Consider the following 18,658-nt stretch of genomic DNA (forward strand, 5'->3'; position numbering starts at 1 on the left):
CATTTGTTTCTTTGAGTTATTTTTCAGAGTCTTGAGAGAAGAAAAAATTGCTCAAGACAGTGGGTTACTTTAGAAATTCACTAACCTGTTGATGAGCATCTTCAGTGTTTCACTTGAGAAACACGTGCATTTCATGGGTAAGCAATGTGTTCCTGACACACATTTGGCATGTGGCGACAGTGGTCACCATACAAGGAACAAGTGAGCTAGGATTCTCCACCCTGGTAAAGAGACATCTTCAGGAGTCCTGATGGCATGGATAGGAACAACCCCTCACTGTCTCCTCAAATATTCAAGAAATAGGAGCCATCAATGAAGCTACAAGAAGCTGGGTTCTAGACAAGCCCTACAGACCACAGTGCTACTTGCAAGAGGATTTTCTAGCTGCAGAAAATTCTCAAGGGAGACTGAATGAGCATTTACAAGAGAGATCTACTGATATTCACTAACTAGACCACACCAAGTCAGGAAATCCCTAAAACGAAAGCACAATCTGGGAGAGAATCCAGCAGAAGTATCACGCCTGTGTCTGCTTTTGGATTTGGCTTTCTTTTAGTCAGCCAGCTCAGTTTGCACTTAGTGCAACACTACCAATCTGTTCTTGTGCACATTACAAGGGCTGAACCCCTCCCCTCAGCACCATTCCTGCCCTGGAAGATGTGGCAGATCCCACCAACCCACCCTAATTCTCGTGCAATAGAAGCACTTGTACAAAAAACAGATCCCCTTGCTTAGTTTCTCACCATTCTGCTCTGAGAGGATCTCACACCTGCTCTCCCACCATCTCTTCTTGCAGCTGCACATCTGCAGCTTTTTCTTTTGGCAGCCCCATGCTTAGACACAGTAAGGTCTATAAGGTAAGCATGGAGAATCACAGGCTGAGGGATTTCTAGACTGTTGAAGAGCCTGGATGAGGCCTGCTTCTCCACACACTGACCAAGTTCTTCGATGACAGTGGCTCCTTCTCCTGGAAGAGACCCATGGCTAACATTCGTCATGGCCTGAGCAGACCCATCAATGCTAGTCTCCATGAAGCCACTGCAGCCACCCCGCTGTCCCCACAGAGCATATCTGCTTCCTTACCTACTGGCCTGTGAGGAAGGCAAGGCTTTTCTGAGCTTAGACTGACTGCTTCCAAGAAAGCACCCTTTCACATGCTGAGCTCCTGGCAATGCATTAGAGGTGAGCTTGGGGCCATCACTGCAGGTGGGTAGCATGCAGATGCTTGGTGTGAACCAGTCTGATAACTTGTACATGTCACTTTACAGGCACAGCCCTCACTGACACTCAGGGTCACACACGCAGAATGCTGTCTGCACCAAAAAGAGCTTTCAAGATGCTTTAGAAAGATGTTTAGAAAACAAAAGAAATATTAATGAATAACTTAAAATCCAACCAAGTTTCTATGCTGAGGTAACAGACCTCATTCTACCCTACTGTGTTCTGCCTTTCATACCCACCCTGCAGGAGAAGAATGACTGTATTAGATTTAAACCAATGGAGAAAATCAGGTCTGATAATTAGATCTAGCCATTGAATAACAGCCATTGCAAAACCTGTAGTAATGACTTCTAAGAACTAACAGCATGAGGAAAGAATACCTCCTGACAATAATTAATGTAATAAGCAGTGCTCATCATTAGTTTTCTAGAGGCAATGCAAGAAAAGCAGTTCAGCATCTTGCTTCTCATTGAACTCCTGCCTCACATTATCCCTGCGGTACAGCATAAGGGTAAGAGTAAGATGGTGCATTAAGCCTACAGTTCTGTAGTTATACAGGAGCTTTTCGAGGACTATAAATCTCTGGAGCCCTGTAGCACTACCCAGATAGTAGTTTCAACCATACTGTATGTCTGTTACTCTGAAATGGCTGCAAACACAAGTCTTTTAAGACTTTTGAGCTAACTCAGCTGGTCCTTTAGCTTCACCATAAACAACATACCGCATATTCCAGAGAAGAGAGAAGGGTCTGTATTTTGGCTTCTGGATGAACTTTCACAACAGCAAACATTACATTTAGTCTGTATAAACAGCTACAGTGGCTGCAAGAAAAAGAAATTAAATTATGACACTAGGGCAGGGGAGTTGTGTTTCACCTGGACCCTCATACAGTAAAAGAAATAGGGAATGCACTCCAACAGATCACTTCTGCTTGTTCTTTCCTTGGAAACCTGGGAGAGATGTCATGCTTTGACTTTTTAGCCTTGAAGCAATAGCTATGGTTTTGGAAAAAAACTGATGTTCTATGAAGATAGTGTTATGTAATAGTGAATCTGAAGGCAGAGCTGAAGGAAGGGCACAGAACAAGTGGGAAAACAACAGACAGACCTCTCATCACAGGGAAGATGGTAACATCTGTCCCAGAATACAAGTATATCTCCAGAGGTTGCATGCAGCACATCTTGGGGCCTAATTCTTAGCGTGAACCTCTCTAGGGCACTCATTCTCTTTGGGTAATGCTACATTTTACTCTCTTTCTGATTTTATTAACTTTTTAAAGGTCATCAAGCATCAGAGGAAGAAAGGCTTTCCTAAGGCATATCATAACTTCTCTTACCTTCCTGAAGCTAGCCTGAAACAATTTCAGCACAGCAGTTTCTTTATCTGTAGTTACTCTTTTCCTCCTCCACATACCCATGAGAATCAATCCTATATTAAGAAAAAAAAAAGGAGATTCCTATGAACCTACCACCCAGAAAAATTACTGACATGACAGATACAGAAAGAAAGGTTTTCATCTTTCTCTTACAACCTTCGCATCATCTAAATTTCAGCTCAGTCCCCAAAGATTTTACTTCTCTCTTGGATACAAACTAAAATAGTACCCTAATTCAACTTATACTAACATGCAAAACCTTTGAGCTGACCTCTGTTAAACAAGAGTACTTGTCCAACTTTGCAAGCCCTCAGCAACACTTTGAAGTCACAGTCAAGGCTTTGTGCAATAGAGTAGACTGGATGAGATTGGTTCTTTTAACTTCAGAAGTAATAGAAATACCAACTTGATGGTGAATGTTTCTGTTCTCAATGAATCTTTTTCTTCCAGTTTTCTGATACGCAACTACATTAATTCAGTGCTCAAAACAAATGTCTCAAACAGCCTCAGTGAAAGCACTGTGCCTGTCTCAGTTTGGATCAGACCTGATCATTCTTCACTCCCTTAGAACACGCAGTGTCTCTTGTTCTTTTGTTAATGCCCTCTTTGTGCATAAATTCTCAGAAAAAAAGAAAAGCAAGGTAGACAGCACCTAAATACAAGCACCTGAGAAGCTTCTGAGCTCTTTCCAAAGTACAAGTAAAAAAACAAATTTTCTTCATTGGATATCACCTTATGTAAAACTGCAGATAAGGGTCCAGTTCTTCAAATCTTCTGGAAATCAGTGTAGTCTTACAACCTTCTCTAGAATCACATTCATTTGCATCAGTAGAGGTTTTGGCTACACAGCAAGTCTAACTGGCTTCACCCACTTTGAAAAGAAAACACACCACAAGACCCACTACAAGACCCCCACTACCACAACACATACAGGTACGAAAATGGATGACCCACTGTGATACAATAATCAAAGTCATCTCGACATGTAATTTTTCAGTCATACTTTACAAATTGACTTGGAGATTTCAACAAAGTCAAGACCTTGCAATTTCACCTAGGCAACTAAAAAGGGTAAGGTACATTTCCTCATGCTCAACTCTTGTTCAAGAAAATGCAAGAACCAATTCCAGGGTTTCCTTTTGGCTTTGATCTAAGCTCTGAGTGTCTCTTTCTTCTTCCTTTTGTGTTTCCAAAAGGAATAGAAGAACACAGAAATTTAACAGCACATGCACAAGCTGAAAGCCCCCACCCTCCATACTACACTATCTACTGAAAATGCAGATCAAAATGTAAACTGCCATTTTCTTGTCTCTTATCACTGTTGAGTTGCTGAGCATCGCACATCAGTAAGTGCTCCTATTCTCGGTCCTGTAAAGAGAAGTAAACTGAAATAATGTGGTGAAGCACCACATTCAGTTCAAATACTGAAAAGGCTGATTGAGCTACTTGCTGCAGTGCTTTTTTTTACCAGCCAACACACTTTGGTTGTACACATCTAAACAGGGCTACAAAAAAATCTCTCCTGTGCAAGGTGTCATTTTTGGTGCCCTGCCTGCTAATTGCACCCTCACACTGCTGCAAAGAGAATGTATATGGCATTTGGCTGAAGTTCAACCTTAAACTGCTGTTAAAGAGGAGGCCCTTGCAAGGAGTTAACACGAGAGGATTCAGCACAGAAACAGTAGGAGTGTTTGACACTCCTCACCTCCACCAGAAAGTGCAGCCTAACCACACTTCAGTGTCCAGCCAGATAAAGCCTGGTCTGTAAAGCAGTCCTGCTCCTAAGATTCAGCAATAAGAGCAAGGCACTGACCTCACAACAAAGTTGCAGCAAAATAAATTCTCATGACATACAAGAAAAAAATTCTATCCAGTGGGCAGAAGCCCAGGCACAACAGGGGTGGAGATTTTCCAAATGCAGCTGCACAAGGAAGGCCTTGTGCGAGCTCATCCAGCCTGGGAAGAGCAAATCCCTTGGGTTGGACTAGAGACCTCCAGAGGTCCTGTGCAGCTGAACTACCAGCTGCTAGCAAAGTTTGCACTCAACCTAATACAGAAAAAATATCATTAAATGCTCATCAGCATGAATACCTTTTACATGCCCTTTGGCCTTCTCAGCATTTATTTTTTTCCATTATAGCAGTATGCAAGAAACCCACTCAAAGACAAGAGCTTTACTACAGCAAGTGCACAATGCACACTGGTTATCATGAAAATGTTTAGGTAAATCCAGTAATGCAACTAAAAAAGAAATTCAGCTACCATAACCAGGCCTGGATAAAGAACTGTTAAAACAGCTGCTTAGTACAGCCAAATTAAGCAGACTTACCACAGCCTCTAAGATAGTAGTGCTCTTCTCCACCAACCACAGATATCTCCTGCAAATAACAACACCCTCCTTCCCCTACTCTTGCATCCAGGGTCCGGTCTCCTGCCTCATCATGAATCCTGTCCTTCAGCTGATGGCAGAAGAGGCACAAAGGTCTCCTTCCCCATCTACTTGCGAAAGTTCAGCAGCTGCACAGCATCCTCTGCTGCCAAAGAGCAGAATCACATCAGAAATGACGAAATGGACTAAGCCTTCAAGTGAACGTTTATACAGGCACCCCTCTCCCCCCCCCCCAAATTACCCTACAGTAAAGCCGTGATCCATATTAGGGACCAATCTCTCCACCTTCCACAGAGCTACCCTTGAAACTGATGTTCTTTTGGGTAATACAGGCGCAAAACAGTCCTGAAATACCATAAGCTCATTGTTTCCAAGGAACAGTACCATACCAGAGTACAAACCTCACAGGGCTGGGCTTTTGGGGTAGCTATTATTTTTTCTCAGCCTAACCATTATATGGGTCCTCACTCAATTACAGCTTTCATAACTGTCATTACTTATTAGAAAACAATAGTATGCTTATTACAAAAACCCAATAACAAACCAACCAATTGGTAAACCAGCTGTTCGATTTGAAAGAAAACTACATTCAGCACAGTACTATCATCAATGGTTGCACCATTACTCACATACTTGCTTGAGGAGAGTTTCTGTTTTAGTTGTTTGCTAAAGTCTTCTGTTATGGGGCTAGTTGGTCTGTTGTACTGTCCCACTGTTGACAAGCAGATGTTGAAGCAGCTGAGAAAACAGAAAATCATTTTAATGGATCTGGTGCCAACATCAGCATCACACACACACACACAAAAAAAAACCGAACCCCACAACCAACCAACCGAATTCTGAACTGTAAGTTAGTGCTATGCAGTACCTTTCAACATCTGGCTCTACATAACCCTTCTCCTTATTACTCTGAACTCTTATTTTATTAGGAAAGAAAACGCGCTTCAACCTCAGAAAGAACAATGGCGGCATAAGCATGTTCCCTCTCAAATGCATGGGAAATAGTCTCATTGCACTAACCCGGTGGTCCCATAAACTAGTCCAGTTCTAAAAATACGTTACTACAAGTATAAAACCGGTAATGCCATGCACAAGTGAGCGATTCCTCGAAAGAACACATCTTTACTCTTGCCTATATCCAGGCATAAAGAAAACGTGCCTATATGCGGCGTGTCACGGCCCGATGCCTCCCCGCTCCACCCCCCCGCTCCACCCCCCGCGCCACGCGGCCCGGCCCCCGCTGCCCGCCTGCCGGCAGCGCGGCGCTGGTGCCAGTCATGGCGGCAGCCGTACGGGTGTTCCGCGGGGCTGCGGCTGCTTTCACCGCCGTGGCAGGGAGCCGAGCGCTGGGCTCCCTGTCCCCGGGGCAGGCGGCAGGCCGAGCGGGTCGGGAGAGCCGGCGAGCCGTGCTGGCGGCGGCGGGGGCGCTGGGAGGGGTGGGGCTGTGGTTGTGGCGGCGTCAGGCCGTGATGGCGGCGTCCGAGGAGGACGAGGAGGAGAAGATGCTGCGGCAGCGCTTCATGGCGCCGCCGGTGAGCGGGCTGCGGGAGCTGCGACGGCGGCGGCGGGAGCTGCGGAGCCGAATGGAGCTGCTCATCATGGAGACGCAAGCGGAGGTGTGTCGAGCTCTCGCCGCGCTGGACCCCGGCGCCGCCTTCGCCGTCGACACCTGGGAGAGGAAGGAAGGTACGGAGCGACTGCGGGGGTCAGCCCGGGAGCGGGCACCCCGCGGGGCGGCGGCCCCGGCGGAGCCTGATGTTGGTGTTGGCAGGCGGCGGCGGCATAAGCTGCGTGCTGCAGGACGGCGAAGTGTTCGAGAAGGCCGGTGTGAACGTGTCTGTCGTGTTCGGGCACCTGTCGGAGGACGCAGCGCGGCAGATGCGGAGCAGGGGGAAGTCTCTGAAGGCCAAAGACGGTAAGTGACTGGCGGGGAGGTGGGGTAGGGGACCGGGACGCATTCACCCTGGTATTCCCGTGCGGGTACTCGCAATGCAGTCTGACCTTTGAGCAGAAATGGGGAAGGCTATTCAGCACTCAGTGGTTTCCGCTGCATCATGCTGCTTCCTAACCAGTGAGCCTGGGCTCACTTAGCCTTAAAACGCCAGGTGTCGGGGTGCTTCTCCCTCCATCTCACTGCTTTAAACAATGTAGTGTGGGCTTAGGTTGCTTCTCAACAATGATGCTGTAGCTTAACAGTGAAACTGTACAGGACTCATGAACCAAAGAGGTGGAGGAGGAGAACAACAAAAACCTGAAGGCTAAAGTGGATCCACAAAGTCCTAAAGGCTAAAGAGGATTCAACCCACGTTTGCATAGCAGAGGGCAGTCGTGAGGACTGGGGTGGTGGAAACCCTTAGCAGTGCCTTATGTTTCAAGTGGTCTTCATCTAATGGGTGCTCTACCATACTCTTGCTTTTTAGGATAAATACAAAAAAAACTCCATTTAGTTAAGTGCACAGAGGTGTGTGGATGAGAAGTAAATTGCACATTAATAATTATGGTGATCCAACATAAATTTTCTTGTAGTGGAGCAGTATCTTGGAACCTAAGGAAAAAGAACAATGTTCCTTAAATGACAATAAATGAAGTTATTTGAGAAAACTGAAGGATTTTTTCTGTGGATATTTTTTATTATCTAGGGAAACTGCCTTTCTGCGCCATGGGTGTGAGCTCTGTTATCCATCCTAAGAACCCTCATGTTCCAACCATGCACTTCAACTACAGATACTTTGAAATTGAAGAAGCAGATGGTAAGAACTGTAATCCAGTGAAGTGCTATGGAATGTATGACTCCACATGAAGGAAGCATGACTGCATGGCTCAGCTAAAAGGTTAAGAACCAGCCCAGGTTTGTTCCCAGCTGTGCAAGAATCTGTTTGTGTAGCACTGGATCTCTTAATCTCTGGGCCTTTGTGAATTTGTAAGATCAGTATGAAGTGTGCATCTGGTAAAGGGGTTTGTAGTTCACTTTTTGCAGAGTATACCAGGGGTTTCACACTTAAGTTAAAATGCAGGAGGTTATAAATATATGTAAAACATATTCAAAGAAGCAATTCTAGAATTTACTAGCATAAGGTCTGTAAAGAACTGATAAGCATACTGGTCAGAATGCATCTTTGCCTCTGAAGCTGGGTCAACATACTGTCAGAATCTGCATTGTGACTTTTTCCACTGAGTTCCTGTAACTTTCCACTGTCAGAAGTGGGACTCCAGGTTAGAATCACAGAATATCTCAAGTTGGAAGGGATCCATAAGGATCATGAAGTCCAACTTTCTACTCCTCGCAGAACTACTTAAACTTAAACCATATGCTAGGTGGTCAGATGCTGAAAGGCCATCTGTACCTTGTGAACATAATGTACTGTCAGAAGCTCAAATAGAGGTTTTTTCCAATGACTTTGTCAGAACGCTATGGATCACTTCTAGTCAGTGACTTCCCTGGATTTAATAGCAATGTTCCCTTTCTTTGGCATGGAGCAAAATGTTTCTGAATTCTTGAATATGAGTTGTCAGCCCTTCTTGTGAAATTGATAGCCTGTAGTCAGGGTCAGTGGTCCACAATACCAAGTAAATGTTTTGCTGCTTTGAATTTTGTTTTCTGTTTTCCTGAAGGCACTAGTCATCACATGACCTCAAACTCCAGTGTTTCATGACTGAGGATAAGGGACACTACTGAATAATGATTTTCTTTTTTTTTGTGTGTTAGTTCTTGGTGAAGCAATAGTAGCATACTGCTGTTCAGAACTTTAAAACAAAAATGTTGCTGCTTGCCTTTCTCCTATAGGAACTAAACAGTGGTGGTTTGGTGGTGGGACTGATCTCACTCCAACTTACTTGAATGAAGAGGATGCTGTTCATTTTCACAAGACACTGAAAGAAGCCTGTGACAAGCATGATCTGAAGCTGTATCCCAAGTACAAGAAATGGTATGTGGGGAGAGATGTGCTTGGGTTTCTTTTGTGGGAACAGAAGGTGGCCCTGGATATTGCCAGTTAAGAGTACTCTTAGGAATAGTAGGTTCTGCTGCGTTTTGAAAAGTATCAGCAAACCCTAATGAAAACCAGCAGACGATATCCAGGACAAATCTCATACTTAGAGAGGCCTGAGTTGTTCAAATCGGAGGGCTGACAGCTAGTCTACAGTCTGAAAAAGAACTAAGCTGACTCTGCAAGACTTTGTAAGCCACAGTCTTCCCTAGGCAACTTACAAATTCCTTTTAGCCTCTGGTGTTGAACTAGGACAAGACTTTTGTCCTTTGGACTTGGGCAAACTGTGCTTATAGTGAACTCATGGAAAATGTGCATGACTTCAGTGTGAGCTCTTCAGCCAGCGCTGCAGTTCTGAAAATCGCCCCACTCCAGTTTTATTGCCTTCAATCTGACCTCCATGACCTTTTATTTTTTGCCAGGTAGGTAAAGGAGCCTGTCCTTAATGTAGAAGTATCATAATTTTGATGGAGCTGTACTTTTTTTTCCAGTGACATATTCACTGAGAGTTCAACAGAATTCTCTAAAGATGCTAATATTCAAAGTTCTTCTTGAGTTGAGAGATACAAGTGATAGGATCCTTCACTGTTCACTGGGAGCTTGCTGCTCTGTGTCTGATAATCCTATCTATTATAAGTTGTGGTATCCAAGAAGGAGGGGTTACCCTTTTGTGTGCTACCAGGTCCTGTCTGAGGACAGGAGATAAAGTGGGTGTTGTGGCTCAAATGGCAGCCACTTAGTAGAGAAGCATCTCTTACAACTTTAAGACCACAGTCTTGTTTTCTGAGGAATTTCTGCATGGTAGTTCAGAGTGGTCAGGTTGTTTGCAGTGGAAGCAGGCTATCAATGCCAGCTGCAAGGTGTCAAGAGAGAAGGATGGCAATTCTTAATCTGGGGGCAGCTCAGGAAAGGACTAATTGTGTTCCATGGAAAAAGGCAGTTTTCTCAATCCCAGCATGAGTATTTCCTGCAAGCAGCAGCTGCACAGGGGTATAGAGTTCTCACTGCTGGAGCAGTGTGGATCTTCTCTTAGCTTCTACTAATTAAGCTCCTTTTCCTACCTTTCTCAGAAATAAACTCTTGCTATATTTACCACACTGCCTCCTATTCTATCCTTAAGACTTTTGTCAGCCTTGTTCTCTTTTGTGTTTCTGACTCAGCCTTTTTCCCTAATTTTTCCTGCTGCTGTAAAATAATATGCTGCTCAGCCACTGAATAAAAAAAATAGCTTAGGTTATCTAGCTTAGGTTATCTGTGGCATCTCTAAGTCTCTCCTGCTATGACTGTGCCATTCATATCGCTTGAGAACAGAAACTGTGGATGGATACACTTACGGAAAACTAATCCTAAAGGAAGGCAAGATTTCCTTGCTGTTGATGGTTTCTCCTTCCTACCTCCCTTCCATTTCTCCCCTATGTGAATACTTGGGGGGCATGGCTACCCAAACAAGCAACTGTAAGCAAGACAGGGTGTGGATACAATGAATCAGCTAATTTATAGTAATTGCACACCTACATACTCCTAGTAAATACAAAGGAGATTAATTATGTGCTTGTTGTAGGATAAGCTGCACATGAATATAAACCAATAAACTTGAACATAAGCTGTGAAAACCCACTGCTAGAATGACTCCATCTTCCAACTGTTAAAAACCCTTTTTCCAGGGAAGGCTGCCTCACTTTTGATTTTTTTTCCTTAGGTGACAGTGACTTTTTTATCTGGCCTTAGGTCTCTACATTCTTTTAGTTTTGATACAGAAAATCAATTATTTTACTAGGATAGCAAAAAGAATAAAGAAATTTTCTTCCAAGTTTAAGCTCATCTGAAAGCTGTAGAAATAATTCAGGATACATACAGTTCTGGGAATGAAATCTAAAAAGAGCTCTTAGTGTGAAATTTTGAAATCAGGTGTCCCTCCTTCGTGACGGTAGAGGATATGGATTGGATCAATCCACAAGGAAGCATCTGCTGTGGTATTTGATTGTTATGTGTTTAGAGACTGTGTGGTGATATGGAGCTTTACAGAAACTTTCATCAAAGCTTTTACTGCTTTTACTGTAAGTAAGTGCAGGAGTGCTTTGCAGGTGGTGCTGTACCATCTGTGCCCTTGGCAGTGAGTGAAACAGTGGGGCACCCTGCACTGCAGGAACTGATTTGTCAATATTCCACTAGTGCCATCCTGTACCACGTGCCTGCTTGTAGTTCATTTCTTTGAATATTGTGGACCATATTTGCTGCTGCTTCTAGGTGTGATGACTACTTCTTTATCAAGCACCGTGGTGAACGAAGAGGGATTGGAGGCATATTCTTTGATGACGTAGACTCTCCCTCCAAGGAGGAAGTATTCCAGTTTGTGAAGAGTTGTGCCAAAGCTGTTGTGCCTTGTTACATTCCCATTGTGAAAAGGCACTGTCATGACTCCTTCACACCAGAGGAAAAACTATGGCAGCAGCTTCGGAGAGGACGGTGAGTACTGAAGGAGCAGAATACTACAGGGAGGGTGGATTATGCTAAAGTTAAAAAATAAGCTAGTCCTTCATGGTTGTGGGTTTATGTCCTGTTGTGATATGGGCTAAGTTTGCATGTGTACTCTGAAGTTCACGTGAGAAATTGAACATTTTTGTGCACAGAGCTCATTTGAAATCCAATGCTAGATTGCCAAAGAGGGTGCAAAGAAGGTACTATCACACCATCATCTGTATCTCCCACTTTCCCATGTTGCAGTACAAGCAACCTATACAAAATACCACACTTTCTCTCCAACTCCTTCAAAAACCAAAAGAAGCTGCTGCTTTGTAACAGGCAAAGGGGGTGGGGGTATGTGTACTTGGTGCCGCCTTCTGCTGCCCAGTGATAATGGGATACTGGGACTGCCCCATGACATGAGGACCCTAAGGGTGAAGGAGTCATGCTTCCTATTAAGTAATGAAGCTAAACCCCAGAAAGTCATGAAATAATTGTTCCCAAGCGTACTTTCAGCTACTTTCGTACATATTTATTCTATTTGGTCTGGGCATTGAAATGAAGATGCAGTGAAAGGAAAGGAATAAGGATGCAGAGGAATTTGTTTTTTCTGGCATGTTTCAAAGTGACTGTAACTTAGACGACTTTGGAGGATGCTTATTAATGTGAATGTTAATGCTGCTAAAGTTTAAGTACACTGGTAGATATAGTTGTGCTCCTTTCTCTATGTCCTGTTATTGTCTAAGCATATGGAGGAAGTGTGGGTACATATGCTCTGTGCAGAACTAGGGAGTCTTTAGTTTCTGCCTCTTCTGCAGAGAAGTCTGTGGAAGTGGTATAGGGAAGGTGTAGACACTCAAGTTTAGATTACTGGTCTGCAGTAGTTACTCAGATAAGCATATATGCTTAATTTGGTGGAACTGTTCGCGGGAGTGCTGGATTTTCAGGATCCAATTTATGGATGGGATTTAGCAAACCTGCTAAAGTTATGAGGGGGAGTAACTTCTTCAAGCAGAAGAATCTGCAGATTATTGGGCTAGGTAAAGCTCTCCATTTCTGCAGCAGGAAAGAACAGATAGGAGCTCCCTCTTTCCTGTGCCTCTGTTAAGTACTAAGACCTCAGTACTGGTTATTAAGATAACCCTTGCTGAATTGTCACTGTTCTGTTCGTATGCTGGCAGCAGAAAACTATTTTGGCTCTAGCAGTCCCATCCAGCACTCTAAAGCTGGCTGACTTCTGCTTTACAGATCTCCCAAGAAAATAAAATCTTGTTCTGACCTTGATGCTTATGTGTCCTTCAGCATGGAGGACTGCAGAGTAGAGTTTTTCCTGTAGTCATTTCCATTTCCTTTAAGTTTCCTTTTAATGTCTGACACCACCACACAAAAGAGTACTAGCATAACCAACCTAAACTTGATGTCAGCCTTTCCAGCAGGACTGAAGCCTGGGTGAAGTAAGCTAGTATAGCACCATGCAGAAAGCTGTCTGTTGACTAGTTTGACTGCTCTCGTCTGTTAACTATGGTCATTACTTCCTGTGCTGTGTGGACCAGCAAAGTCACACCTGCACTCCTATGCAGAGGACGATAGAGAACAGTTGGCACTAAACCAGGGCTCATTCTGACACCTCTAACAACAGAAGGTCAGGCTTGTTTTGTCTGATGTTGAAGAAGGCACAACCAGCTTCTGATAGTAAACTTGTTTTTCTGTTCACTCCCCACAGGTATGTGGAGTTCAACTTGGTTTATGACAGAGGTACAAAGTTTGGCCTCCTGACACCAGGATCAAGAATCGAAAGCATTCTTATGTCTCTGCCACTGACTGCAAGGTAAGGGTGTAGTTATGTGGAGTTGTAGGTAGGCACTGTTCTGACTAAAATACTTGATAAGATTAAAGCAAAGTTATGCCATAGTGTCCAGTCTCTTAACAGTTCATGCCTGATACAAGAACTGGCCAAGTACATGCAGATGCTTCTCTGGTCTGCTATGTGCACCCAGTTGCCGGTAATGTGTGACCTAGATATTACATCACACACACAAAAAAAAAAAAAAAAAAAGTGGTATTTTTTGTGCTTAGTACCTCCCCATAGATTTCCCCTCTTCACTCCAAGGGTTTTTGTTAGTAGCTCTTTGAAACCCTGTGTGCTTCTGGCAGCCCTGACAAGTCTGTGGCAAGGAGTTCCATAGTTTAACTGTGTGTTGTATGAGAAAGTGTCTGTTTTCTACCTGCACCTGATGACTTCATTCCACTTTTCAGTAAGTAACCAGATTTTCTTCCTGTTCATTTTCTCCATAACAGTTATTTTACAGGCTTCTGGGTTTTGGTTTTTTTTTCATTGTCTGTTTTCCCGGCTGACAAGTCCCATTCTTTTCAGTCTTTGTAAAGAAGCTGTTCCATACCTTTGACCACATTTGCCACTTTCTCTAGGCTACAGTTTTCTATGCCCTTTCTGAACTGTGGATAAGGAACAGACAACATAAGCCAGATCTATGTATCCAAGATGCAGGTGTGCTGCTGACTCATACAGTAGCATAATAATGTTTTAGTTAATTATTCCTTTCGTAACCCTAATATGCTGTTTGCTTATTTTGACTGCTGCTAAACACTGAGCTGCCCTTTTCATACGATGGACTGTTACAATGCCAAGATCTTTTCTGGGCAATAAAAGTCAACTCAGTCTCTCAATGTGTATGTAACTTTTTCCTGTGTGCATCACTTCAGATTAATCAACAGTGAATTTCACCTACCAGTTTATTGCTTAGTTTCTTGGCTTGATACGAACACTTTTCAACTGCCTTTTTAGTTTTTAACCTATCTTGCATAATCTTGCAGTATCAGCATACCCTGTCATTTACAGTACACTCCCCTTCTTAGGTTGCTTTTAGATATGCTACTAGCATATCTAGCACAGCCCCTATCATGAATTCCATAAACTTTGTTAGTACCTGCCTCTGCTAGGAACACTGACCTGCTATTCCTTGACCATGAAGGCAGTCCTATTCTCACCATATAGCTTCACCCTGCTGCCAACACTAGATGTGTCCCTTCCCTGGTGGTGTAGCACAGTCCTATCTTTTGGTTCCATTGCTGGGATAATCTGGTTTTGCTTGTTTTCATCAACGTAAATAGCTGGTTTACAGCATGAATGAGTTCTCCTGGGGTAAAAAAAAAAGGTTGTACCCATTCATCACTTTGTGACTGTTGACACTTCTCCTCTGTCACGCCTCTCATAACTGCCTTTTCAATAAAAAGTGGTCTCTTACCATCTTTGTTTTTAAAACCAAGGTTCAACAAGGACTTGTAGGGCTTCCAGTGTAGCTTCTGGAAAAACTAGGTCTCATGTCCTCGCTGTCAAAACTGTCTGGGTTCCTTTTTGCCTTACCTTCCTTGTCATACTAGTGTGTCACAAGAGACTGCTAGAATATCTTTGCAAATAAACCTGCATGAATTGTGGGGTAGGGGGCACCGCTCTTCACTTTGTTGTTCCAGCCTTTCCAAAAGGTGGGAAAAAGATGAAGCTAACATTTCTCCTGTCTATTCCAGTACTGTGTTTACGGAACTTAATGATTTGTAGCCATATTTGTCACCTGATGCAAAGAGCATCAACTGTGTACGTAGCTTTGCATCCTCAGAAAAAGCAGCTCAAGTCCCAGCCCAGCTTGGTGCCAGACAGATGCCACCCGGCTGAGCAGTCTGACTGAGTTTCCCTCTTCCTGCAGGTGGGAATACATGCACAGCCCGCCAGAGAGCTCGAAAGAAGCAGAAATCCTGGAAGTTCTGCGCAATCCCAAAGATTGGGTGCACTGACACGGATCATGAACAAGATGGATTGCTTACACTGAGCCAATACGAAAGAAAAGGAACACCTGCACACCAGCACGTTCAAACTGCTGTTGAGTGGCGTTTTAGTAGAGCTCTTTATACTCTTACCCAGTGCCTTAATAATGATGTAAAATTGCTGTAACTTACAAATATGTGAACTTGTTCTTAAAGATTGATCATCTCATGTTATCACCCCATGTTGATGTCTTGTGAAGGACTTGTGGTACCCTCACAGGACTACTGTGCATGCTTAAGAACTTCCTCAACTGATTTGTTTGACTGCAAAATGGTAAACTGTTGTCAAGTGTTCTGCCACTGGAAGGAAAGCATTAAGTGTGCCTAAATAGCACTGCTTAGTCTTAGAAAATGTTGGGATGTGTTAGAAATATTTTAGTTTTTTTAAGAATAAAGGGAATATTTGGTATGATTTTAAACCTTAAACTATGCTTTCAGGAAGTTGTGTAAAAAGGGTTCTGAATCGTGTATATTTTGATGCTTGGAGGCAAGGGCTGATGCTGCAGCAGCATGACTTGACTGGGAGAGTCTGGGTTAGGGTCCCAGCCTTGCCAGATGAGTGTGGAAGGCTGGCTGGCTATTTTGAGGAGAAAATCTTTCAGCACTGCTGGTTTTGTCTGTTACCAGCTGTCTTAGGCCAGCACCTTTGCCATGAAGGCTGGTGACAGACCAGTAAGCTGTTGGATATTACCCCAAGGTCCTTCAAATAAAACTTCAAGTTGCTCCAAGCCCTGGGCTGCTTGTTCTGTCTTTGCAGCACAAACCTCGTTGTCCGTGGGGCAAAGCAAAGGACGGGATGTTCTTCCCCGCCTGAGGAAAAAGCACAACCTCCCCGTCGGGGAATCGAACCCCGGTCTCCCGCGTGACAGGCGGGGATACTCACCACTATACTAACGAGGAGTTGGGTAGAGATCTATTACCTTCCCGCTCTCACGTGGTACAGCGTCACTTTGGCTGGGTGACTCGTGGGCCTCTTTATGACCGAAGTCAGGCTTCTTTTGGGGGTGTTACCGTGCTCACTTCTGTGTTACACTTCCTCCAATGAAATAGAAATTAAAGAAAATAACGTTCTGTGACTTAGTAAGCCAGTGATGTTACCGCCCCTCTGAAGGGTGTGGAAAACAAGTGGCCCGTACGGGGATCGAACCCGCGACCTTGGCGTTATTAGCACCACGCTCTAACCAACTGAGCTAACCGGCCGGCCTGACCACCACGTCGCGCGTGCTCGTACCTCACGCAGTCTCGCGGGACCCGCTGACGGGAATGCCCTCCCGCCGTGTAACCGCACCCGCCCTTACACAGCACGCGGGCGGGTCGCTCCCGGCACGTCCGCCACGGCTGTTCGGGTGTTAACCAACGCGACGGGAACCGCTAAAATGGGGGCTTGTAAAACTCTCGGTTTCTTCTGCGCCCGCCCCCTCCGGTCCGCGGGCGGCTCGGTGCAGCTCCGCAGGGCGGCACACTAAACACGGACATCAAAAACCCCACCGGAACAACACCGCCACGCTTCCCTCCTCAGCTCCCCTAGCGGCTCCAGGCCGCGAGAACAACCGGCACACCCCCACCGCTCCCGACCACCTCCCTTTCTTCCGGACACGCCACGGGCGGCAGGAAGAGGAAATGCATCCCGGGAGGGTAAAAGGGAACGCCGCCTCCCCGTCGGGGAATCGAACCCCGGTCTCCCGCGTGACAGGCGGGGATACTAACCACTATACTAACGAGGAGCGGGGTGTGGGTCGCCCTCGGTGCCACGGCGCTGCGGCCGGAGGCGTGAAGCCAGGCATCTGTCCGGGGCCCCGCAAAGCAGGTGGTGACTGGGATCCGTCCGCCAGACCCACTGCTCTGACCCGGCCCGGCAACATGCCGTAAACCGCAGGGAGTAGTGCGGCCACGCCCGGGCTGTCGTGGGCACAGCAGACGGTGTGAACCCCAGAGCTGCCTCTGAAACTGCAACAGCCAGTGTGGAGGGAAAAGCGGCACGAAAGGAAGACGGGCTCATCTCCTGAACCTGTGATGAAGCTCGTTTTCTACTGTGGAAAAACCGCCTATCCTCAGAGGAAAGTGTGAACCCTTCCCCAGCTGGAAAGCCTCTTACAGCACTTGTAAAACCAAGGCATTAAGTAATGAATAAATAAATAAAATTAATTAAAGCAGAAAATACTTAAGAATTAAATACCTGTGAAAAAGCTGTAGAGATCATCAAATTCCAAGCCCTTTGCTTCACAAACTATCAGTACAAGTGCTAAGCTGAGCTCCTTGGCTACCTTCCCCTTTGCTGTTTCAGGTGCCATTAACACCACCTATCATAATATACATTAATAAAAATAAAATGTTAGGGGGAGAAGGTAATAGCTGCATAGAGAAAGCATATAGATGTATCATGACAATGCAAGAGCTTTCTCAAAGCTAGACAACATTTAACATAGATATTCACACTCCCCACAAAAAAACCCATAGCAAAATTGCTGCTTGGAGACTGACAAATACATGGTATGAGGAGATGGCCATAGGTCCGGTGTAAGAAAATATAGAGTTAGAAAGAAACAGGAGACACCTGACTGAAAAAAACAGAGCAGAAAGACCCAGATGTGCATAAAGAAGAAACCAAGAAACAAACACACTAAAGGCTTCTAAGTTAAAAAACACATAAATTATCAGTGAGATATAGAGGCTTAAAAAAATAATTGTGGTCAGGCCACAGAAAGTAATTATTTAGTTGGTGAGATAATCTTTAAATTTAGAGTCTTAGACTCAAACCGTTCTGTGAGTCTACAGACTTGGAAGAATGCACAAAAAGCGATATAGCTAAGGAAAGCAAATCTGACATGCCCCACATTCAATAGGTGGTATTGTTTTTCCTTCTGTGGCCCTGCAGCAGCATTGCTGGGTCACTAATGCTGAGGGTCTCCCAGACTCTGGGGTTTTGTCTATGAAAGAGACCACAGCCCCCAGAAAGCTGGATCAGAAGGTCCTGGGAAGCAGGGCTGAAGCAATACAACCACTCCAGGTACCAGATGAAGGGTACCCGTCATGAACAGAATTTAGGTCTTGAACTCCGGTCTGTCTCAAGCTGTCTTGAAAAGCACACTTTTAAAGGGTTTTATCAGAATTCTGAGATCAAGAAACATCATAACAAAAAACTGTAGAGAAGACAAGCTACTTTGCTATTTTGAGTAGGCCTCGTCCCATTGTAAACTGATTTCAGAACAATGAAGTAATTACATTCAAAGCACAGAACAGCACAGTTCTACACTTTTGCTTCCTTTTGTGCTGATGTTGACAGCCAAATAGGTTTGAAACTTGGATTCATCACAACGAATTTTGGTGCATCTTCTGCTGGTTCCTGACTCCAAAATGCAACAGTAAAAGGTACTGAAAAAAAAGTGA

At 44.6% G+C, this 18,658-nt stretch overlaps 1 protein-coding gene, 1 long non-coding RNA gene and 3 other non-coding genes across 10 annotated transcripts in view; 1 reads left to right on the top strand and 4 right to left on the bottom strand.

The window, feature by feature from the left end:
- Positions 1-2,563: 2,563 nt before the first annotated feature.
- The window catches only part of LOC136013166 (uncharacterized), a 19,240-nt gene continuing 3,145 nt past the window's right edge, over positions 2,564-18,658 (bottom strand). For 2 of the 6 annotated variants that reach the window (XR_010612162.1, XR_010612163.1), the window contains exons 2-7: positions 17,448-17,571; positions 16,155-16,307; positions 5,854-7,530; positions 5,619-5,723; positions 4,926-5,130; positions 2,564-2,649 (exon numbers count right to left, since the gene is read on the bottom strand). This is a non-coding gene — a long non-coding RNA (uncharacterized LOC136013166). Of the gene's footprint in view, positions 2,650-4,925; positions 5,131-5,614; positions 5,724-5,853; positions 7,531-16,154; positions 16,308-17,447; positions 17,572-18,658 lie in introns of all 6 variants that reach the window. The other 4 variants (XR_010612167.1, XR_010612165.1, XR_010612164.1 and 1 more) reach the window with 4 other exon arrangements.
- On the top strand, positions 6,217-15,999 carry CPOX (coproporphyrinogen oxidase). The gene is made up of 7 exons (XM_065676631.1): positions 6,217-6,671; positions 6,757-6,900; positions 7,625-7,735; positions 8,770-8,911; positions 11,219-11,437; positions 13,158-13,262; positions 15,154-15,999. Exons 1-7 carry the CDS (start codon positions 6,263-6,265, stop codon positions 15,239-15,241), a joined length of 1,218 nt encoding a protein of 405 aa, XP_065532703.1. The 5' UTR covers positions 6,217-6,262; the 3' UTR covers positions 15,242-15,999.
- On the bottom strand, positions 16,100-16,171 carry TRNAD-GUC (transfer RNA aspartic acid (anticodon GUC)). Its single transcript has one exon. It is a non-coding gene; the product is annotated as a tRNA-Asp (tRNA).
- TRNAI-AAU (transfer RNA isoleucine (anticodon AAU)) lies at positions 16,398-16,471 on the bottom strand. Its single transcript has one exon. It is a non-coding gene; the product is annotated as a tRNA-Ile (tRNA).
- On the bottom strand, positions 16,924-16,995 carry TRNAD-GUC (transfer RNA aspartic acid (anticodon GUC)). The gene has a single exon. It is a non-coding gene; the product is annotated as a tRNA-Asp (tRNA).

The sequence above is a fragment of the Lathamus discolor genome, chromosome 4 (genome assembly GCF_037157495.1).
Source record: "Lathamus discolor isolate bLatDis1 chromosome 4, bLatDis1.hap1, whole genome shotgun sequence".
In the NCBI taxonomy this organism is placed as follows: domain Eukaryota; kingdom Metazoa; phylum Chordata; class Aves; order Psittaciformes; family Psittacidae; genus Lathamus; species Lathamus discolor.

Excerpts from the sequence above, each read along its gene's own strand:
- CPOX (XM_065676631.1), top strand. The coding sequence starts at position 6,263 with ATGGCGGCAGCCGTACGGGTGTTCCGCGGGGCTGCGGCTGCTTTCACC. Across the intron at positions 6,901-7,624 it reads GTCTCTGAAGGCCAAAGACG|GGAAACTGCCTTTCTGCGCC; the intron begins GTAAGTGACTGG and ends TTTATTATCTAG. Across the intron at positions 7,736-8,769 it reads TGAAATTGAAGAAGCAGATG|GAACTAAACAGTGGTGGTTT; the intron begins GTAAGAACTGTA and ends TTTCTCCTATAG.